General features: G+C 54.6%; 1 protein-coding gene across 1 annotated transcript; it reads right to left on the bottom strand.

Annotated features, from left to right (window-relative positions):
* Positions 1–18,173: 18,173 nt before the first annotated feature.
* TOR4A (torsin family 4 member A) lies at positions 18,174–23,429 on the bottom strand. The gene is made up of 2 exons (XM_062616036.1): positions 23,329–23,429; positions 18,174–19,916 (listed from the first exon to the last, which is right to left on the bottom strand). Exon 2 carries the CDS (start codon positions 19,875–19,877, stop codon positions 18,249–18,251), a length of 1,629 nt encoding a protein of 542 aa, XP_062472020.1. The 5' UTR covers positions 19,878–19,916; positions 23,329–23,429; the 3' UTR covers positions 18,174–18,248.
* Between the last annotated feature and the right edge of the window lie 101 nt (positions 23,430–23,530).

Here is a 23,530-nt window from a genome sequence, read left to right as displayed (position 1 = left end):
TAGGACACCTCTGTAGTGCTAAATGCAGCAGCTCCTGGGGATGCTGCTGGGCACAGGAATGTCATCAAGAGTAACAACAAGCTGCCAGAATGGTCCCTGGCCTGGGTTTGGGGTCGTGCATCTGCCTTGCTTCTCAGGGACTGTTCCAGGCTGGGATCATGGTGGGAATGTCCAAGGGCTGCTCCCAGTGCACATCTGGATGCTGTTTGCTTGAAAGCCAAGAGATTTTACTGTCAGGGCAGTGAGCTGGAGCAAAGGACTCTGTGCTCAGTGGCAGGACTGGGGGCCTGTGGAGTAGAAGGGTGCTGGGGCTGAGGTGGCCTGAGGAGGCTTGGATAAAGAAAGGTTGAGGGGAGGAGTGTCATGAGGAGAAGGGGCTGGGGCTGTAGCATGGATCAGGAAGGCTCTGGAGCATGCACAATGGGAGCGCTGGGAGAGGAAGGAGTGAAACAGGCTCTGGCCCAAGGACTGCAGGTGAGAGTGGAGGCCGCAGGGGCAATAGAGCTGGGTGCAAGGGGCTCCCCCACAGAAAGGCAGCTGCTAGCAGGAGCCACAAGGCTTTTGCGGGGCTGGGAATGCAGGACTGGGTCCTGACATGTCCCTGCTACAGAGCCTGTCTGGATACGCTGCTCTGCCAATCGCACACATTATACCTGCAGGGCACTGCAGGGCTCAAAGCCATCCTGCTGGGCTGCTTCCTCACCTGGTACACACAGCCCTAACCTGCCCTGGTGATGGGTAGGGCTGGGAACAGTCACAACAGGGCTGGTCGACAGCACTCCCAGCACCATGCTGTGGAGCAGGGACATGCGCTCCTAGGAGTGTCCTTCACTCCTGCCCTCGGCCTGGGCTGGTCCTGTCCGTGTCACACTGTGCCAAAAGCAATGTTGGAGCAAACAGGAATGTTAGAGAGGGGAGCAGGGGCTGCCCATGACATGAAACTCCAGACTTGGCACAACACCCTTCTTGTGACAGTCCTCCTTGTATTTAGCTCGTTCAAGTTACCAGGTCTGAAGTGAATTTTCAGTGGTTACAGCTGCCAGTATCTGGCTTGGAAGTTGCTTGGTGGCAGCCTCTGTTACACTTACGTTACCGCACACCTCAGCTCACCATCCTGTGCTGCGTGGAACAACGAAACCTCTCACCCGTAACTCACCTCATCCCTGATGGGGGTTTATATTTAAGGTGTCTGTACCTATTTTGCTGAGCTATGCCCCAGCAAGGTGGGGTTTCTGACACATTCTCTTTTCCCACCGCGTCGGCTCTCTGCAAGGCACTGACAGCATCCTCGGCACTGCTAGGTGCGCCATTGCAGCTCCGTGCCTGGATGGCTGAAGCACTGGAGGCCGCTCGCTGCCTTGTGCGTGCTGCTCAGCTTCTGTCTCTGCTGCCCTCCCGTGGTGTTTTGGGATATGCTGGGCTTTCAGGAAGCTCCTGCTCACCGAGCTTGCAATCAACTGAAGGGTTTCATCACCGACACCGTTGTTAAAAGATCTTTCAACAGTGTAATTCCAACAGTTCACAAGACTTCACATTCAGTTATTCCTTCTGACTGCATGTTTTCCCTTCCCTGTGATTGCATGTTTTCCCTGCCTTCACAAGCGATGTGGAGCCCCTCTGAAAGGCTCATCCTGGACCACCATTCACAGAAGTCCTGTCCCAGCTGCTCCTTACTCCACGCACATGCACAGATTGCTCCTTTGGAGTTTTTTCCTAGTAGAAATGAAGCAGCTAAATTCTGTCGGTGATTCAGCTTTTTCAGCTGCATGTTTTTGAGATAAGCAGGTCTGTTTGGGATTGCTGTGGGCTACAGCTCCCTGCTCCTCTCTGTTTTAGCCTGCAGTGCTGTGCTTGGCTGTTCCACACCTCTTCTGCAATCACCGCGTGTGCAATCCAGCTTCCTTCCAACCCTAGGTCACATGCGGCCGCTTTAGGTCATTACAAAGCATCTGAGTTCTGCTCTTATCAGGGCCTGAGGAACTAATTGCTGCAGCCATGAGCAGACCTGCTTTCTGAGACACCTATCTCAGTGCACAGCTATGTGAGGCACACCAGCTGTCTGTCATCATGTGGCATGGGAAAGATCTCAATCAAGTCCCAGGCTGAAGAGGTGGGCCAAGGAGGTGGTGAAATCTCCATGCTTGGAGATGTTAAGGTTGGGTTGGACACAGCCTTGAGCAACCCAGCAAAAGTCTGAGTTGTTTTGCAGAGAGGAAGGTTGGATGGAGACCCAAAGGCAAAGCAGAGGGCTTGCAAAGGCATAGTGTGGCCTTTGGGACTGACCTTCATGGGGGGAGCCCTCCTACCGAAGGTACATGGCTTGGAGAAGGTTTTCCAGGTGTCCTTTCCCCAGGCAGACTCTTCCCAGGGTGCTGGGCTGGGAAAATCCCAGGCAGACTTACTCAGGCTTTCCTCAGATGCCTAAATTAGGGCAGCTGCATCCCAGCCTCGGGGGCGGCTGATAAAACAGCCCCGGAAATTCAACAAGCTCAAAATATCCACTGGAAATCCTAGACTCTGTGTTTCCAGCAAGGAGCCATGAGTGGCTCTTTGGAATAAGCCCTATGGCTGGGAAAGGAGCAGAAGCTGGTCCTGAGACAGATTTCTTTATTCCGAACTCACGCAGCCTGCTTGTATCTGACCAGCTGCAGCAGACACCATCCCATTCACTCTGTCAAACAGCCTACACACATACTGCCCTGGACCTGTGGCCAGCCCTGTTTCTCACATACAGAACCACAAAGTGCTGCTGAGCTCCCAGTAAAACCCCCTGCTGAACACAGAAATAGTAGAAGTGTTGGTTAGAAGGGACCACTGGTGATGTCTAGTTCAACCTCCCCCTGACAAACCCTCTTTCCCAGCATGTCCCATGGTTTCCTTTAGGGGCCTCCCAGCTTTTTCCCCAAGAAGATACCTTATGCCAGGGCTCTGGGTCATATTGTGCCCCATGTCCCCAACTGGAGACATAGCTTCTGACCCAGGTCCATGAACCCTCTCCCTGTGCTGGGCACCAGTGTGTCTGTGTCCGGGTCCTGCTGTGGCTCTGACCCCACTATTCTTGCTGGTTGGACAGTTTTGTTTCCCTAGGATGCTCAGCACTTTGCAGCATGCAGCAGTGTGGCAAATCTTAACTTTAAACGCTGAGAAACACGCTGGGAAAGTCTGATCTTAGCAGTTTTATTCTTACAGGATTACAGAGGGAGCAAGGCGCACAGGATCTTTGCACTCTCATCATTTTGAGAGCTGAGCTACGTCTGATTCGTGAGAACTGACAATTACAGCATGCAAGTGGAGGCACTGAGTACAGTTATGCAACACTGACAGGTAGGGAGCACAGCACAAGCCCAGCCCAGGAACGCAAAACTGGTTCCTGCAGCCTTTTGTTACAGCTCTTGGAAACCACAGTCTCTGATCAGTCACAAGTGAATCAGCAGTAAAACCTGCACAGCTCTTGCTGCAGCCCTGGCTTTTCATCAATGCTTCTTCCAGCCACTGCCGGCCCTGAGTCACCATCCAGAGTCCTGGTGTCCCTTTGGAGGGGTGCAGGGTTCCCAGGCCATGGTGCTGCTCCAGCAGCTGATGTCCAAGAGCAGGTCTAGGAGCACAGCTTCTCACACAGCTCACTGCTCTGCACAAGGGAAACTGGCCACGCACTGCCTGCAGAAGGCGTGCAGAGGTCTCCTTGCTTGTTGTGGCCCATCTGCTGTGGTTTGCCTGGGAGGCTGATGCCCATGAGCTGATGAGAAAATGATTGCTGGGGCCTCTGAAACAGCTCTGTCTTCTCTGGAGCTGTTCCCTGCAGCCCTCAGTGACGCTGATGCACAGAGCGGCTGCACTTCAAGGCTCTCGCCCCCAGCCAGTCCTTCTTGCTCAGGATCCTCAGTTAAGACCTGCAGGAGGATGATGCCAGCAAAGAAGAGCAGCCACCGCTTGACCAGGTCTTTCTCCTGACGTGGCAAATACTTCCTCACCTGCGCTGGGTACAGCACCCTCCTGGCTTTCCTGCTTCGCTTTGCTGCAAGGCCTGAAGGTCTCCTGACAGCTGGGACAGCAAACATCGGCCCGGGCAGCCTCTCTGCACTGCTTTTCAGCAGATCAGTGCTGGAGAACATGTTTTCTCTGGTGTAAGCCAGCATGTCCTTAGCAGCCTGCTGGGGTAGCTCTGAGAGCTGGGAGAACTCTATGGAAATACCCTCTTTGCTCAAAGATGGGTTCAATTCAAAAAACAGAGCAATGAAATAATAGTAAGAGATATCAGTAACAACGGCAGTTTTATTCATTCGTATTAAAGCAAAAAATGCAGAACCCCAGAGCTGAACTCTTGGAGTGATTTATGCATCTTTCTGGGAAGCTCGCCTTTGATTTCTCTCCTTACTCCTACCTGTGCTATAAATACTTGCTTTGATGAGTGAAGTTGTGATGGGAGGAGCTCGTCTGACTCACAAACCACTCTGGAATGCGTCTGCCCCCAGCACCAGGTATCTGCCCACGGGCACTAAGAGGAGTGTAAAATTATGCTCCAAATCTCCTCCTCCCCAGCTCTGTTCTCGGTTATTACAGCTGTCTGTCACAGAACTTTGCCTCCAGAATTTTGAGAGTGTACCATCATTAGAATTCACCCATCTGCTATACAGAACAGTCTGAGGACTCTCACCTTCCCACCCTGCCTTCCCATCCCATGCCGGGATCTCTGGCCTGGAGCTGGAGGGATGGAGCTGGGAGACCCCAGGTTCTGTTAGGATCCTGTGCAACCTCAGCACTATGCCCCAGAAAAAGAGCAACCTCAGCACTTGCTCTGGCAAGCTCGGTCTCAGAGATGCCCACAAAAGGAAAAAACACTCGTGTTCAAATTCTTTGTGCCTTATGATGACTAAACAGAGCCGGAGGGGGCTGAGTGCCCACAAACCTGCTGGAGAGGTCTGCAGCTCTCTAGCACCTTTGCCATGAACTTAGGAGATTTAGCTGCAAACTTCGTGTATCTTTGTCAGCGTGGGGCACTTCACACCGGTATGGAGCAGGTGAGGGGGACAGATGGACTTCTGCAAGGGCCTTGGGCAACCACCTCTGGATGGCTAACCTGAAATCGAACACAGCAACCTCTCCTGAGCAGCCGTTAGCCACCACAAAGCACCAAGGAGCAAAACCCCAACTTTTAAAGCTATTCTTTGACACCTTGGCACCTCCCTGTCTGTGGCAGGGGTTTGGAACTGGATGATCTTTAAGGTCCTTTCCACCTAAAACCATTCTGTGACTTCCTTTTGCCCTCTGGGCTCTCTAACCTCGCTTGCTTTCTGCTTCTTGGAAGAACAAATTCATGTTGTCTTTAAGTCACAAAGCATCAAACTTCTGTGCTTTCAGCATTGTAAATCACCATCATGTCACCGGCTGTCATGACGTGACAATCAGGTTTATTCCACTGGAAACAGTCTTGGGCAAAACCAAGATGTGGCTGCTAACACAGTGACTACAATACATGAAGTCCCATTTTTTGGTATGGACCACCCAGCACCTCTAAACTGACGGTCAGTAATTCCAAGCAGGACCACTGCTTGATTCTGCACTCATCCCTAACCCCCATTTAAACCAAGTCTGGAGCCAGTGGCTCACCACAAGGCTTGCTGCTGAAAAACACCTTCCTCATGGCAGGCTCTTAAATGAATGTTTAAACCTGAGACACAGCCAGGGCTTAAAAACAGGTCTTTGGTCATCATTTTTTTCCCCTACAAGGCAAAGTCTGGAGAGCTGAAGACAAACTGCTGCTTCCAAACTCACCTACTCATTGGCAACGCTGGGCAGTTCCTAAAGTAGCAAGGAATTGGCTCAAGCAGCCCCTGTAGTCACCATCTCTCCTGGAAGCTGGTTGGAGTGGGGTACAACAGCTTGTCCCTTAACTGCTGGCTAAAGCTCTGCTCAGTGGCAGGTCCTAACTGCATCCCTGCCTGGCATCCACCCCCATGACTGGTGCAATGCTGTCAGGCAGCACCTAAAACACTGAAGTGCTTTAAAAGCAGCATGCAGTAAGAAAATAAAGCATGTAAAGTGCTGCTGCTTCACCCTGTGGTGTCTGAGGCCTCGGATCCACCCCGGTCCCAGCACATGGATGAGTCAGGATAGGGATTAGCAACAAACCCTCCCACACGCAGGCCATGGCTTCAACCAGCTCCACTCAGATCAGAGGAGGAAGAGCCACAGGAAGCTACCAAAGTGGACACTAGGAGCACCCGGATGATGAGCGAAGGGTGGATGTCACAGACCAAAAAGCAGACATTCAGTATGACATCCAACTACCCCTTTTATGTCAACCAGCATCATAACCAAGCAGACAGACCCGTTTATCTTTTCCCAGCTGTCCCATCATGAGCTGTATCTACCCTGGTGCAGTTAATGGGCAGCTCCTGATGGACTGGAACACAGCCTGTCTAGAAGCTGACTGCAGCTCTGACACCAATAGCATCACCTTGTGTAACTGATCATGGAGAGGTTTCCCAGGGAAGCTCCGCATCTTCACCTCATCCATCTCACCAGCATTGCCCAACACCCAGCTGTAGGGAGGCGAGTAATAACCCAGCTTCAGACTGAGCCCCAGGAAGAGGGGTCTCTGCCTGCAGGGACAAATCCTGTTCTTATTGGCAATTACCATGACCCATTAGCTTATTGTCATGTGAGTATTACACAGGGGTGTATTTATAACTCCCAGGTGAGCTTGTCCAAGCAGGTCACTGGATCCTCCTCAAGTGAGAACTGAGATGAATCAGCGCCACAAGAAGCAGATCTTCTGCCCACCAGGTGCAAGGAGAGGAAAGACGACTTCTGTTGAGCCGGAGCCGAAGAACTGAATTTCATCTAACCCAGAGACCTGTGTGCATTGCACTAAGGGATCACCAAAGCCAAAAACTGAGCCTTGGATGCATCAAGAGCAGCATTCAGAGGTGGAGGTGCTGGATCTCTGGCACAAGGGTGCAGCCTGAAAGGTCTTGATGTGATTTATGGGAGTAAAAGAACCAGCAGAGAGCAGCTTTTGCAGCTGAAGCCGACAGAGGCCGTGGCACTGAGGGAGCTGAGGACACTGGGTCGCGTCAGGCCAAGGCGCTCCACAACATTCAGTGCTATGTTCTGACCTCAAGACATCCAAGAATCAGAGTGCAGTTTGTGCTGCAGAGTCTGCAGGGAGGGGCAGAGCCGCTCATTACATCATCTGCAATAGCTGGAGCAAACCCAAGGTACACACAGCTTTTTTCACGCTGGAGAGAGAAGCAACAACCTTGAAGCCAAGGACCAGCTTATGCCTGAAGGAAAGGCTCCGAACTGACTTTCCAAGGCCCCCGCAGCACCCAGGGAGGTGGCAGGACCTCGTATAGGCAAAGCAAGGCTGTGAGTCACAAACCTCCATCCCACAGGGGGAATTTATGAAGTCATCTCAGGAAGAGCTGGGCAGTTCGCTGTGATATAGCAGCAACGGTATGAGAGAGTAACACCGCATTGTGCCAGCTATGAGGGGTGCAAACCCCTTCACTGCAGCCGTGGAAAAGCTACTGGGAAACAGAGAGCTGGGCTGTGGAAATGTGGAAGCTGGGGAGGGCTGGGAACACAACAGATGCCCTGGTTTCAGAGTCATGCCTGCAGCTCCTCTTGTACCTGCACTGAGCTCACGTCAGGCAGCTCAGAGCCCCAAAAGAAACCATACGTGCTGGGTATTTCTCCAGGATTTTTCATGGATGCTTTGGGTTTGTTTGCTTGGAAGAACAGGAAAAGTACCACATGGACCTGGCTTGAGTGAGAGCACTTGGATAGTGCAGTGCATTGTAGGGGCAGGAGAGGGGAGAAGTTACAAGTGAAAACATATTCTGGGTGCCGTTAATGCTTTACTTCTCTTCAGATATCACTTACTGGCCTCAGAACTGTACATACATGTCATGCAGGTGAGAAGCCAGGATCTGGTGAAGGATGGGGTCCTTCAGACTGGATCCTTCATGACCCTCTGGGAAAGCTGATGCCAAAGGTTAACAAAAGCCATCAAGATCTGGTGAGGGGCCCCAGGCTGGGACCTGGGGAGGTGAAAACACAGTGATCCCTCCATCCAACCACATCCCCAGGGTAAGGCCCCACAGGGAGATGCACCATTAGCAATAAAAGCAAAATGCAGGGCAAGACGCGCTCACAGAGCTGTCCTGTAGCTCAGGGCAGCAGAGTGATGGCTTTTACAAGCTGGTAGCAAACTAAGCAGCTTAGCACAAGTTTGGTCTGCAGGAATTCACTGTCCTAGATGGAAGATGTTGGGCAAGGATGGGTGAGTAGCCAGAGTGGGATGCAGTGGTGGTGGCTTCCATCAGCAGCCTGTTGTTGCATCGAGGAGAAGAGAGCTGCAAAGGGATGGAGTAACCTGGGGGCTTCATGGGTACCACATGCCTGCAGGGGTCCAACCCTGCCCAGGGATCTCAGAGCAGGAGCTGTGGCTCAGAGAAGGTTTTCCAGATGGCTTTTTCCCAGGCCTGGGTTCCTGGGCAGCCTCTTTCCAGGAAGCAGGGATGGGGAAGTCCAGGAGAGACTTACTCAGACTTCAGGATACCAAAATTAGGGCAGCTAAATCCCAGCCTGAGGGGTGGGTTGGCAAACCAGCACAGGAAGCACAGTGGCAGTAAGCTCAAAATAGCACCTGCAGAAGATCCTGGGATGTGCATATCCTGCACGGACCTGTTAGCAGGTCTTTGCAGTGATCTCCACAGCTGGAGGAGGAGCTGATGCTCTGCTCCTGCACACGGAGCCACCAACCACCTCCACATCTGTAACTGGAGAATATCAAACCATGCCAGAGCATCTGCCCCTTCTGCAGGGGCTTCCTGGAGATGGCTGCAAGTCCTGAGGCAGCTCCAGGTGCAGACCCTAACCCCATACCTAAGATCTATTAGAAAACCAAGTCGATAAGGGAAAACAAGGGGAAGTAAATGAGGTTTGAGGTGAATTTAGTTACATGAATAACTCTTCTGCGTGCTCTAGTTTCAATACTGGCCGATTCTCTTGCCCTTCTAACAGATCCCACCTGGAAAACCAATCTGTCTGGGGGGGTTACTTGCTGATCTCACCACATTTCCCAAGTCTGACAGTTTGCAGATGCAGGTGCCCGAGACTTTGCACCTGAACCCAGGTATTTTAGTAACTGAAACCAAGGAGTAATGTTGAATTGCTGTGCTCCCTGTGAAGGCTGAGCACTGCAAGTCAAACCAGCTGTGTGCTGAGCAGGTTACAACTGACCCCTTGACAGGCACCAAAGGTTAACAGAAGACGAGCAACATATGGGACCTGGTGCAACCACCAAGGCAGAGCCCTACAGCTTGGGCTAAACAATTCCCCTCTGGGTTCAGTGGCAGCAATGGCGCAACCACCCCAATAAACCCATTTTGGTGCTTCACTCCTGCAGTTACAGCAGTTTTCATCAAGTTTAACATATTCCTCACTCTCTAGAGCCAACCCACACCCTGCCATGGATGAGGGGGTAACCAAGCGCTGCTGTCTGCTCCTGCCAGGCTTCTGCATGTTTGAAACCTCTTATCATGCTTCACCTGAAACTTCTCCCTGGGCTGCATCCCCCCCTCACCAAGGTCTTCCTCCCCAGGAGGGTGCCCAAATATGGCCACGGTGCTCCAGCGAGGCCCCACATTACTTCATCCCTCGCATATGCAACACACCTCTTTACACACTCCTGGATGTTTGCCTTCCCCACAACCCGAGGTATTATCCCTTGTGCGGAGCGGGAGCGCTGCGATCTCCCCCCCCAGGCTTGTTTTCCTCCCAGCCCTTCGCCCTCCCCAGCCTGGAACGTGCATTTGCTCACCCGCACCCTCCTCTGCAGCAGCTCCTCTTAGACCTTTCCTCCAGTGTTTGTGCTTGCCATCCCCAGTGTGTCTCCTGCAGTGCTTGCAGGCCTCCCAGCTCCCCGTCCCCTCCACATTCAATGGGCAGACAAAATCCCACCTCTGTTCTCCCCACTGTTTGGGGGATACTGACTTTCCCCAGCTCTGGAAAGCTGTTTCCAGCTCATCCCAGTAACTGTTAACAGCTATTCTTGGAAAGGAAGAAAGACTTCATGGTCACAACTTAACTTACTTCTCCCCCCTCTGCTAAAAGCTCACACATAATACTTTTGCTCCCATCTGCTTGTGCCTTCCTCCTCCTTCCCAAGAAAAGGGAAGGCTTGTCCTCCCTCCACCTTTCAGAGGCTCACTCATCCTCATGTGATCTCAGAAGCCATTGCAGACATTCCTTCTGCACCTTGAGGTAAGTTGCATCATTCACAGCTATTGAGAAAGCTCTGACTTACCTGAGCTGTCCTCGCTCTGTTCTCCCCTCCTGCAGCCCTGCCACCACTGATAAGATTTGCTTTTCTGCTTGCAGCTCATCTGCTTAGTGAGGACCACAGGAGTTGATAAGAAAGCAACAAAGCACTTAACCTGATAGGCATCAGTAGCTTTTCCTTGTCCTGGGAATATTATTATGGAATCCCAGATTGGTTTAGAAGGGACCTCAAAGCTCCTCCAGCTCCAAACCCTGCCACGGGCAGGGACACCTTCCACTAGAGCAGCTTGCTCCAAGCCCCTGTGTCCAGCCTGGCCTTGATCACTTCCATTAGCGTATGTGGAGATGGGCTTATTGTCACCCCCACATCCCTGCAAGCGGTACCTCGATTTCCACCACCTCTGTTCAGGTGCCCCAAGCCAATGTCACGCATGCCCTGTGGGTCTTGGTAGAGCCATGATGGCCAGAGGCACTGCCAGTGAGGACAAGGTCCTGCTGGGGGGGGCCCACGCTGCAGCAGGAGCAGCTCCAGCAGCACATGGGGAGCTCAAGGCCCAGGCAAGCCCAGCAAGGCTCACCCAGCGCTGCGGTGCATAACAGAGCAGCACTGGTCAGTACTGTGCCAGCACTGGAGCACCTTCCCACGGCAGAAAGAAACCCCAGGGAGGACCCAGCCTCACAGCCAGGCTGGGCACAGCAGGCAGCACCCACCTCTGGGAGCAGCATCAGCCTGGCTCGCTTTGAGCCACAGAGGCACCCAGGATTAGCTCCTTTTAAGGAACGTTGAATACAAACCTTTCCCTGGAGGCAGCTGAAGTTAACCAGAGCCGACACAGAACGTGTGTGTGCACCCACCTTCCTCTGCCTGGAGCTGGGCCATGGCCATGGGGAAACACAGGGCACATCCCACAGCCGTGGGCCACGCAGGGGAGGCAGCCAGGTCCCTGGTACAGGGATGCCCTGGAACCTGGGGTCACGCCTGCAGTGCCCCAAGCCCATGGGCTTGGCGAAAGCAGCACATTAGCACGCTCTCTATCAAGACAAACCTCCCAGCTCACGTGCAGGAGCAATCTGAGGGTCAGCCTTCAGCTCCTCCTCAGGAATCACTAAAGGCCCTCCTGCAACGGGAGGATGGGAGAGACAGGCTGGGAGATTGTCCTGGATGATGCTCCTAGAGGTGACCAGGGCTGTGGGTGCAGAGCAGGGACACCACCCCAGAGCCCAGCTGCAAAGTAAAGGAGCCCTGCAGCTGAGCAGGGACATGGGCAACACCCAGAGAGACACGAGCAAAGGCATCAGTGCACCACTGCCAACCCCAGCAGGGAGGGGTTTGCCCTTTCTGTCTCTCTGCAGCCCACTCTTTGTCCAGGCATCAGGGTTACTGCACCCAGCATCCCGTCAGAACACCACAGACACGAGCCCCCAGGGCCATTTGCTGCCAGTTGATGGGCAGGGAAAAGGCACCCAGAGCTGGGTGGGAGGAAGGAGCTTCAGTCCACACATGGGTGCAAGGTGCAGTGGTGGGTTATGTCAGAACCACACACAGCTTGGGGGCACATCAACACTAGCATGGAAAAGAGATGCCACGGGGATGGAGGACAGGCTGTGCAGCAGTGTGCTAGGGTACAAGCACACCCTGGGATACAGCACAGGCAGCACCTTCACCAGCCAGGCTGCTCATGTTGCTGCATCACCCCAGGCTGCTCCTTCCCTGGGCAGACCCAGCGATCCATCCCGCAGCCCAAAGCAAAGCTGCTTCAGCAGGGAAGGAGGTGCAGGTGTTGGGAACCACTTTTCCTCCAGCAAAAGTGCTCTTCTGGTTCCATGGGGGCTGTTCTACCAACATAGGCCATACCCTGGATACCAGGGGGATGTTGCCTTCTCCTGTAGCTTTAGGCACCTATAGGGAGAAAGCAGTCAGTGCCTTGCCCACAGGGCCCCCTTCAGTGTTCACCCACAGCTGCACACTTGGCCTGATGGCCTTTCCTGGCCCCCCCACTCCCATCAAGGTGCCCTCATATCAGGGGCACCAAGAGGCCTCTCCCTCAGGGAGGGAGAACTTGGAGGAACCCAGGTCCAAGAGGACCCATCCCATGGTACCTGCATGGAGACCCAGGCAGGTCTGAGATAGCAGCCAGGTCCAACCAAGAGTCCAGAGCAACCCGAAAGTCCAGATCCAGCAACACATCTCATGATGATGAGATGGGTCCAATGTGAAGCCAGCCTGCAGATTAGGGCAAGCACTGAACAGGCAGGTCCATGGTGATGGAGCAAGATGAAACAACAGGCTACAGACTGTCTTGGACCAGCAGCAGCGCATAGATCAGGAAGAGCTTGACCTGTGCTGGACACCAGCATTCCTTGAGCACAGCATCCCCAGGGAGTGATGGCTCCAGCTGAGCTTAAATAGGTTCTGAGCATGCTTAGCTCATTCCTGCCATGCAGGGAAGTCTCCAGGGAGTGGGGAGCTGTCAGGTGTGGCTGATATGGGGAAGGGTAATTGGTACCTCCAGAGCTGGTGCCCACTGGTGCATCTTCTACCTCCTGGAGGTAGCCCAGCCGCTCTGCAAAGGTCTGACAGTGCTGGATGTGATGGGAATGCAGCTTGTGCCCCTCTGACCTGAGCCCAGCCCTGGGGAAGCCGTCAGCACAGACCACACCGTGACCAGTGTGGCCACAATTCCCGTGCTGTGCCAGACACCGTTTCGTATTTGCTTTTGCCCGCCTCCATCACTGTTACGCTCTCACAGGCAGTAGCAGCAGCTCTGCCCACATTCACCTACTGGGAATCACACTGCACTTTCCCCAGGGGAATTTCCCCATACACCATTCTGGCTTTGGGATACACTTGTAGGGTGCAGAGTACCTGCTGTTCACCCCATGAGCCCCAGCCAACCCCGTGATGGGGAATCATTATCCCAGTGCTGCTTTGATTACTGAACCAGCTGCGCTTTGCTCAAGGCCAAAGGTGGTGCCATGCCTGCAGAAGGGCAGGAGCTGCTTTCCATGAATCACTGCTCCGAGCATGACAGGAAGGTGTGCCTGACTCAGGAAGAGCTCTTGCAACTGAGGAAGCCTTCCCAGGGCCACCTACACCCACGCCTATAGCAGATATAGAATGGTTTGTGCTGGAAGGGACCTTAAAGCTCATCCAGCTCCAACCCCTGCCACAGGCAGGGACACCTTCCACTAGAGCAGCTTGCTCCAAGCCCCTGTGTCCAACCTGGCCTTGAACACTGCCAGGGATGGGGCAGCCACAGCTTCTCTGGGCTCCTGCACACCAGGCAGCCCCCATTCACCCAGGGCATGCAGAGGAGCTGGATGAAGGCCCAGGACAGATGAGCAGCCCTGGCAATTCTTTTTATCCCTGTCAATATCTCCTCCAAAGTCATATCTCTAGATCTTTGGATGATAAAGAAGCAATTAAGAGTAAAGAACGGTTGAAGAGATCCCTCATGGATGAGTCTAGGGACAACACAGCACGATACCCTCTGCAGCCCCCTACTCCATCATGTGTTGTATGCACTCCTGAGTGCACAGTGAATTAGGCAGCAAGAGCTGGCCACAGGAGGGTGACCCATCCTGGTGACATGGGCCCTTGGGACCAGCTGTCCCAGCATCCTGTGATACCCATGGCCCAGTGCTACCGGAAAGAAACGAGCCCTTCACCAGGCAAAGGGAGCCAACAGCGCAGGTGAGGCAGGAGGGATGCCTCCAGAGTCAGGGAGTCCAGGCTGCCACCAGCCCTTCAATACACAGCTGGGCTGTGCAGGGGAAGAGCAGGACCAGCAGTCCATGTACCCCAGCATGGAGGGTTCTCTCCATCCTTCAACTTCAATCCCATCCCTCCAGCTCAACCAGGCTTTTCCCTGGGTAAAGAAATCCAGGCTAAGGAGGACAAAGTCTATGGTGAAAGCATGTTTCCACAGAGATGCCCTTTCAGCCATACCCATCAAGTTAAAGCTCTCCATGAGAACCTTGGGTTCTATGCCAAGAGCATCCAAGCCTCCAAGAGACAGAGTGGGACCATGGACAAGCCTCAGCTCTCTCTGTGCCTTTGTCCTCCAGCCTCAGCTGTGCTGCAGGAGTTGCTGTTGACTTCTCCAGCCAGGCCCATCAATCAGCACAGCCCTACAGCAGGTGTGTGGTACGGTGTGGGGCAGGTACGTGTAGGAGTAGCTGAGTGATGAGCAACGTGATGAGTAACTCCTCGAGAGGTCCTCCTGGCTCTGAGCAGCAGGAGGCTGCTCCTGTGCCGAGTGAAGGAGAACCTCAGTGGTCCTGGCAGAGCTGTAAAGTTCCCCCATATTGCGACAGCAGCCATTAGGGGACACTGAGGTTTGTGTCCTTAACGGTTCCTTTCCCCTAGACCAGCTTCCTTTGCACACACGACATTGAGAAATGAGACACCAGGCTCCTGGTGCTCAGCACTGCAGACTGACCATGGGCCAGCTCCCCTGCCTTGAAAGTGCCTGGCAGGGCTGGTGGCTTTGCAGAGGTTCTCACAGCAGCTTGGGGTCTAGGACAGTATGGACACGTCTAAGCTGGCATCCTGGGGGGGCACTGGGGATGGGCCACCGTGAAGAGCCATCTGAGCTGGGATCTGAGCCCTGGGCAAGTTGGGGCTAGGGACAGCCTGGCCACATCCTTATCTGCTGGCAGGGAGAGTCCTCTCCATGGCCTGCAGGTTCCTGTGTGTTCTGATGAAGGCCTCCAGAGGTACAGGCTGTGGTGTGGGCTGGAGCGTGAGGAGGGCTGGCACATGTACAGCACTGGCCAGGTTGTCCTCCCCAGCACTGGCCAAGGGATGAGGTGGTCTTTGTGCAGCAGAAAGCTGAGCTCCAATTCTCAGCACTGAGAGGAGCTTTGTGGGAGGCAAAAACCTTGGTGGGTTTCAGGGTGCCCAGGGCACCGATGCACCCCATGCCTTTTGCAGCTTTGCTTAGGGAGGGACTTGATGTGCTGAAGCGGGGTAAGATGGAGTGGGAGGCAAGACAGTGCAACGTGTCCTTCATCTCCCCAAGAGGCAGCATGGGGCCCTACACTGCTGAGCCACAGGGTGCTGAGCTGCTCCCAGTGAGCCCAGAGCCACCCCGCACCCAGCTCTTGGTGGACACGGGACAGAAGCCATCTGCAACGCAGCACCCATGGGTGTCTGCTCCGGCAGCACCCCTGCGGTCCAGCACTGCACACACTGGTGGCACTTCCAGCTCCCAAGCCCAGGCAGGGTGGGTGATGTCTCTCCTGCCACGGGGATTGGGCTTGGAGCAACTCTCCCAGAAACAAGAGAGCTGGGTAGAAACCACACAGCTTCTGTCCTGCTCCCAGCCGGAAAGGGAGGGGAATCCTGGTCCCTGAGTCGTTTGTTTCTTATCCGGGATAAAACCAGGATTTTTAGTACCAGGATTAACTGTCCTGGTAGCAAAGTCACTAAGTGTCCTGGGTTCAGCAGTAGCAGTCATTTTTCCCCTTCTTGGTAGCTGGTGCAAGTGCAGTGTTTTGACTTTCAGCTCGGGAACAGAGCTGATAACAAGCGATGTTTTGGTTTGGCCAAGGACTTTGTGAGCCTCATGCTCTGCCAGGGAGGAGGGGAAGCCAGGAGGAAGCAGAGACAGGACACCTGACCCAAACTGACCACAGAGGTATTCCATACCACAGCACGTCATGCCCAGGATGCAACTGGGAGTGAGCCGGAAGGGCTGGGAGACTACCGGGTTGGAGGAGGTATCGGTCAGAGCTTGGTCGGGCTGGGGGGGGCGAGTTATCGGTCGGCTGGTGGTGAGATGATGTATTCTCTTCCCTTGTTATTTCCTTTATCATTATTATCATTGGTGGTAGCAGTAGTGATTTGTGTTATACCTTAGTTACTAAACTGTTCTTATCTCAACCTGTGGGAGTTGCATTCTTTTTGATTCTCCTCTCCGTCCCTCCGGGAGTAGGGGGAGGGCAAGAAGGGGGGGAGTGAGTGAACAAGTTACCTGACTGGGTTTAAACCACGACACTAAGCTATGGGGACCAGCTCGCATACATCACGTTTTGTGGCCACTGTGTTCAGAAGGTGGCATAGTTTCATTCAGAACCCTCCCCCTAAGCCATGCAAACAGCAGCTGCTCTCACGGGCTCCTCTGCATGAGAAGTCTTCTCCAATGGGTAACGGCAAGTGAAGGAACCCCAGCCAGGCCTTCCAGCCCAGCAGCATCTCAGGCAAGGACACACTTGGCTGGCCTCCAGCCTTGTCCACCCTGTGCAGCTCAGGGGGATGGAGGAGCTGTGCAGCACACAGCTCCCACACTGCTGCACGCTGTGGGGTTTGGATCTGGCTTTCCATGAGTGCACCTTGAGGAGCTGCACACACACAGTGCACCAAGAGCCTTGATCCCAATGTGAGTCACTGGGAAGCACAGGCATGGAAATGCAGCTACATCCATCCAGAAGAGAAATTTGGGAAGAAAAGCACATTTCACTCAAATAAAGAAAATGTACTTCAAATGATTTTATTTGGGACCGTTTGGATTCATTCCTGACAATAGCTCTGGAAGCAGGAGTTTGTGATGGAAGTCTCTGGAGCCCACATTACAAAGTGGCAAATCAAACCACCAGTGCAAACATCCGCAGGACTACGTAGAGGATAATTCACAGCAAATTGTAGAAGGGGGTTTAGGCCCAAACCCAAACCCTGAAAAGGCAATGTCATAAATACCTGCTCAGTTGGCCTGCACAGAACAAGCACATGTGCTTTTCCTGAGGCGCTTCCCCAGGTCTCAATGGCAAAGAACCTCTTCTTGGCTTCGCACAAGTGGGAACGAGCCCAGGATTCCCACTGCACTTGGCCCAGACAGCCCCAACTGTCTTTTCCAGTGTGTGTTGCTTAATATATGTCAGTTGCTATTTTGGGCTTCCTGGGTAATGGGGTGGTGAAGGGTACCCAGGAGCAAAAGCAGAAGAGCTCTGGGGACGAGCCCCCACCAGCATCGCTGAAACAATGCCGTGGTTATGGCTGCAGCCTTCGAGACGAGCCCAGACAGACTCGCAGGGCACAAATCTCACTGGAGGTGCCAAAGGTGAGCTCAGGTATGAGCTCAGAAGAGCAATAGCTCAGGAACAGATCCAAAAAGGATTCTCTGGAGCATGTGGTGATGTAGGAGCTGGAGGGAGCAGAGCTCTGACTGCCCTGCAATTGGGAATGAGGAGCCACAAATCCTTTTTGCCCTTTTACACAATTACAAGGGCCTGTAGGGACAGGCCAAGGGGAATGGCTTTAACCTGCCAGAGGGGAGGCTGAGATGAGCTCTTAGGCAGAAGCTGTTCCCTGTGAGGGTGCTGAGGCGCTGGCACAGGGTGCCCAGAGAAGCTGTGGCTGCCCCATCCCTGGCAGTGTTCAAGGGCAGGTTGGACACAGGGGCTTGGAGCAAGCTGCTCTAGTGGAAGGTGTCCCTGCCTGTGGCAGGGGTTGCAGCTGGATGAGCTTTAAGGTCCCTTCCAACACAAACCAGGGTGGGATTCTGTGATTCTATGATCCTCTTAATTCTCCAGGGCACCCAGCACTGCCTCTGCTCTGCACACCACCAGCCAGGACCAAGAAAAATGAAGAGCTGAAGACCATGAGCCTGCAGGAGTGAGAGATGGTTACGTGTACTGCAGGGACAGTAACCCAGTTACTATTTCCTCCTCCTCACAGCGTCTCTTCTCATCTCACAACTCCTTAATGACAAGTATCCCAAATGAGCATGTGAGGAACAAAGCATCTCGCAGTTAATGGGAGGTTGCTTGGGCTTCGTAGCCCAGGCCTTATTCACAGAACATTAGGAACAAGTGAAGCATCTGGAGGAGAACGGGGACCACAAGGCTGCCATCCCTCTAGCTGGACCAGGACAAGGGCAGCCTGCTGCAATGCACTCCTCCAGAAGGCCAGAACTTTGCAAATCCCAAGAGCAGGACTTGGTCCCTGCAGTAAAGCATTACAACAGGTTGACTTTGGCCACAACCTGCTTGCAGCCCATCCTGGAGTACTGCTTATCCTCAGTAGTGTAGTAACTGAGCTGACTAGCTAAGTTTTCAACATGTTTCTGGTCGGGATACAGCCCTTCCCTCCTCATCTCCTCTAGGAAGCAGTTTATGACATGAGTCTTCTCCAGGAGGACAAATGGGATGATATCTGCAGACTTCCAGAGAGGGTGGGCATCGATCAGTACAGGCTGGACGATGCTCAGCAGTTCTTCAACTCCCCTCTGCTGACGCAGGATCTCAGCAGATGAATTCTGGATAACAAACTTGGTTATTTCACCACCTCCTATGTTGCTTATTAAAATGTAGATGGCATTGAGGAACTCATTGGTTTGATTGGGCTCAAAGAATCGGCTGAGAGTATCCAGCAGGACTGGAGACATGAGTTCAACCTCATCCAGAATAAACAATGGGATCTTCTCCTCTATTTCAGCTCTTGTGACCATGTCAGAGATCTTCTTAGACAAATCTATTTCACATGTAAGCGGGGCCATGCCGCTGGGACAGTGATGCATAACAAAGTACTGAAGCACAAAGTCATTGTCCATGATGGAACGAAAATGTTTGGCCAGCAGCCAGCCAACATGACTCTTCCCAACTCCTGTTGGGCCATTTAAAGAGATGACTAGAGGCTTGTTGTGTATGTGGGTAGCCAGGTAGTCTTTCAGCAATTCCATAATGCTTTCCACAGCAGCCTTCTGCCCAAACACTTCCCGGTGCATGGTTTTCTCCAAACCATCTAGGTCATATTTTTGGAGGTTATCATCCAGGTTCTCTATTGCATTGAGAATCTGGAAGAAGATAATGACAATGAGCAAGAGGAGGCAGCGTTTTGCCTTGCTCTTCTCCTCCGCTGGCAGGTATCTCTTGGTTTTATCTGGGTACAGCACTACCCTGGATTTCCTCCGGTTCTTTTTCCGCCTGCATTTTTTCATAGCATATTGCTCCACAGACGTGTCAAAGGTGAAGTACTGGGAACTTTCAAAGCTGCTCTGGTTAAAGAGGGACATGGAAGGGCCATACAGGCCAGTTCTGTTCAGGGAAAGCTGCCTCTGAAGCAGCCTCGTATGGACGAGCTCGGAGGGCTTCTCTCGGGGCAGCTCTAAATGCAGCCGGCTCTTCTTTTGCCCGCGGTACCGCCGGCGCAGGCGGATGATTGCTCGCAAGGGAGAAGAAATGGAACACATTTTTTTGGAAGCCCCAGGGGTTTCAGTAGCTGGTTCTTCTTCCTCCTCAGTCTCATAGAAAGATCCCTCTCCTTTGGCATCGCTTTCGGCACAGGGCATTTCCCCTTCCCCGTTGCCATCAGTGCCGGGCATCTCTCCTTCCACACTGCTCTCAGCACGAGGTGCCTCTTCTTTGAGGTTGGTCTCAGTACAGGGCATGTCTCCTGGTGCATTGCTCTCAGTACAGGGCATGTCTCCTGGTGCATTGCTCTCAGTATAGGGCATGTCTCCTGGTGCATCACTCTCAGTACAGGACACATCATCATCGCTCTCTTCACAGGGCTTCTCTCCTCCCAGATCCTCCATGGCAAAGTACACTTCTCCATCCGCCTCAGCACAGGGCAGCTCTTCATCCATCTCATCTGATTCTTACAGCTCATTCACATCATCTTCTGTCTAAAAAGAACAATGTAAAAATCAATCTTTGCAAGATTTTGAAGTGGCCATTGACAGATTAGAGAGATACCCCACCTTCTAATAGGCAGAACGGTGACCTGTACCCATCAACAATCACAAGGTGGCAGAGAGAGACTGTCAGACCTAAGCTAACTCTCTGGGAGATCGTCTAGACATGCAATACTACAGATGAAATCCAGCATAAATAAATCAAGTTGATGCCTATCACAAACCCAGCCCTGCCTTCGCATCCAGAAGGAGAGCTCAGAGCAGACTGGAGCCAAAGCCGGGGCTCTGCTCCGTGCTGCCTGGAGCAAGAGGCAGGACACGGGCAGACAGACCCAGAGCTGCCCAGTCCTGTTCCCTGCTCTATTTCAGCAGGACCCAAACCCACCCCAGTGCACCAGCACATGCACGTACACCTCTCGAAGGGACCTTGTCACCCACACCCACAGAGCCCTCACAGGTGTGCACGCAGGAGCAGCTCGCTGTGGAAACAGGGCTGTGGTGGCTCCACATCTCCCAGGGGGGGAATTCTTCACAGCACCCCAACCCTCCTACCCCTGCCCCATGAGCCCCCCACACACTCACACCCCTGCACACGCAGCAGCCGCTGCGTCCTTCCCACATGAGAACCGGGACAGGAGCATCCCTGGGGATAACTGCACGGAGAACGCACGGACAAACCTCGGTGGGCGCGCGCGGAGGAGGAGAGGCTGTGCTCCAGCAGCAGGGCTTCATGAAGGGAACCCCCCAAGAGGAAACATCTGCCCAGGGCTGGTGCTGCCACGCTGCCAGGACCCCGCACACAACCACCTCCGTGCTGCGGCGCCGGGACGGCTCTAGCCCTAGCCCTGCCCGGCACGACGGCGGCGGCGGTGGTGGCAGAAGCTGTGTCACAGTGGGAGGGCATTTTCCAGCCAGCTCAGGACCGCAGCGGCGCTGACGCAGGAGCAGTTTGACACCGTGACACTGCCAACCCCAAGAGCAGGAAGAGCAGAGCCGCCTTCATCGGCCGCCCAGGAAAGCTCAAGCCTCGGTGTTGCCGGCGGCAGCACGGTCCCTGGGCAGGAGGAGGAGGACCCAGGGTTCATCATTAACCTGCTTCAGCTCAGCAGGAAGTTACCAACCTGCCGAATGTCACGCTCCGGAGAAGGTTTTACTTCCCCAAGCACGGGGCTGACGCAGGAGCCGGGGCTGGGAAACGCTCCCAGCCACCTCTTCCCTTCACCCGGCTCCTTCCTTGGCTCCTCTCGAATGCCGGGATACCCCGAGCAAAGCTTCACCCCTGCCCTGGGACAAGGTGATTTCTGGACCATGTGCTGGCATCCGGCTTGGTTTGGGACCAGAGCCAGGGCCAGCCCAGCGCTAATCTGCTGTGGAGCAATTAGCCCTGCGTGTTAATTGCTGACCCCGTGCGGGATTTGCCCGTGCCCAGAGCAGAACCAGCCAGACGAGATTCCTGCAAGCAGGAGCTGAGCCACCGGGCAGCAGGGCTGGGGGCCACCAGGATGCCACTGGGAACACCAGGCTGTCCCCACAGCACCCTGGGGTCTCTCACTCACTTCTCTCCATCTCACAGACTCTGCCTTGCTCACACAAAGCCTGAAGGGACCCAAAGGGACCCAAAAAGCTGTCCCCAAAGCTGTTGGGAGCAGCTCCTGTGGCACAGACCAGCACAGGCCGTGGTCCCCAGGGAGCGCAGACACCACAAAGCTCAGCCTGGGGACAGGACAACACACGTGCATCCCATAAACAGTGATGCTTTCTCAGCCCCAAACCCAGGCAGGTGTCAAGGGGGTGACGGAATGCCAGGGGGAGCTGTGAGAGCTTGGGGAAAAGGTTTAGGGAGCAGAAGGATGCTGGCAGGGAAACACAAGACATCCCTAATGCTTCCCTACGGATGCTGCCGGCACACAGCAGGGTGTCACCCCCCTGCCCGAGCATGGAGCACTTCAGCTCCTCACAGCCTGGAGCTGACTCTCCTACCACCATTGTGTCCATGCAGGGCCCCCAAGGTCCCTGTGAGGCCGATGGAAAACATCGAGGACTGAGCATGTATTAGCCAGGAGATGCTCAAGACCCCCCTTCCCAAAATCCAAGAGCCCAGATAGCACATCCATCCCACCGGCACGGGGTGCCCAACCCTCCAGATGAGCTGAATCCATCCTCAGCAAGAAGTCTGTGCTGTCACCACCAAATAATCCTGCTGCACCCATGACTCAGTTCCTAATACCTGCTGGGATGTACAGGGACTCTTCTGGAAGAGCAGCCCCTTGCTTGCTCAATGTCAGAGCTGGGCCGGGCAGGCGGCGCTGCCAGCTTCCAGGGACGAGCCTTTGGCACCTTAATTGGGTGTTTGGGAACAACAGCATGGAAAGGAACCCAGCAGTAACGTCCAGAGCATCCCAGGGGCTCGTGTAAGCCCCGTCAGTCACTGCTCCGTGCCCGGTACCGCAGGCACACCGGCACCCAGCCCCTGCGAACCTCCGGCTTTCCTCCTTTAGCTCTTCCCATCACATCTGCATCCCCGTGTCACCCTGCGCCCGCCAAAACAAGGTTTCCACAACAGAGGAGCCTGCGTGGGCAGAGGGAGGCAGCCGGGACACGAGCGGGACACGGGGGCAGCCTCCGGGCATTGCGGGTGGGAATGAGGCAGACAGCAGACAGGGAAACGGGTCCCTGGTTAAAGTGCTGGCTGCTGAATCCCGAAGTTGGCACTGGGGAGGAGGGAGCTGCCCCCCAGGTGCAGGTTCCTTGGGTTAGCAAAGCTGCTGGGATAAGGGAACAGCTGGAAAATCCCAAAGGTTGATCCCCCCACAGCTGGAAGCTGAGCCCCTGCGGCCAAAACTGAGCCTTTCCAGGGGGAACGTGGAGGAAAACGGCCCCTCACAGCGCGAGCAGTGCATCAAAGGGTGTCAGGGGCCAACACCAGCGACCAGCATGGCCCCAGCACAGGGCACAGCCCCACGCCCCCAGCTCAGCTCCCCAGGGACACCGCTCGGAAGCAAGCTGAGCAGCACGGATTGTGCCCAGGGTTGTGTCGGGGCGTGCAGGCGCTCGCCCTCCCCAAAACCACCTCACAAGGGTGACACCAGGGCAACGCAAACCCCACCGTGCCACCCCGAAAGCCTGCGTGCCACCAAAGCCATCCAGCCCCGCTCCCAGCACAAACAATTGCCAATCCCAAACGCCAAGTGATGGGAAGGGAAGCAAGAGGAGGGAAGAGCCCTGAGCCCCTGAAACCAGCGGGAACGGGAGGGTCCCCATGAACCTGGGGTGGGTTTTGGTGCAAAGGGGCCACTGGGGACAAGCAGGAGGTGGTGGCGGGGACGGAGATGGAGGTGGCCGAGGCCAAGGGGTGCGCAGGGAAAGGGGAGCGGGACGGGGCCGCCGAACCGAGCGCAGTTACCGCAGCGTCCCCGCGGGTCCCCCGCAGCCTCGGCCGGGCCGGGCGCTCCTCTGCCCTCCCCAGCCGGCTGCGGCTGCGGCCGGGAGGAAATGGGGAGGAGGAGTGGCCCAAGAGGAACTTCCTTCTCCCCGCGCCGGGGGACGGCCGCGGGGCCGCTTTTCTCTCCCCTCTCTTGCTCAAAGCCCTCCTTGGTGCCTGCGTC

The sequence above is a fragment of the Pezoporus occidentalis genome, unplaced genomic scaffold (genome assembly GCF_034315485.1).
Source record: "Pezoporus occidentalis ecotype Australia unplaced genomic scaffold, CSIRO_AGI_Poc_V1 ctg187, whole genome shotgun sequence".
In the NCBI taxonomy this organism is placed as follows: Eukaryota; Metazoa; Chordata; class Aves; order Psittaciformes; family Psittacidae; genus Pezoporus; species Pezoporus occidentalis.
Note: the sequence above shows the minus strand (reverse complement) of the source record. Positions and strands in the feature narration are given on the sequence as shown.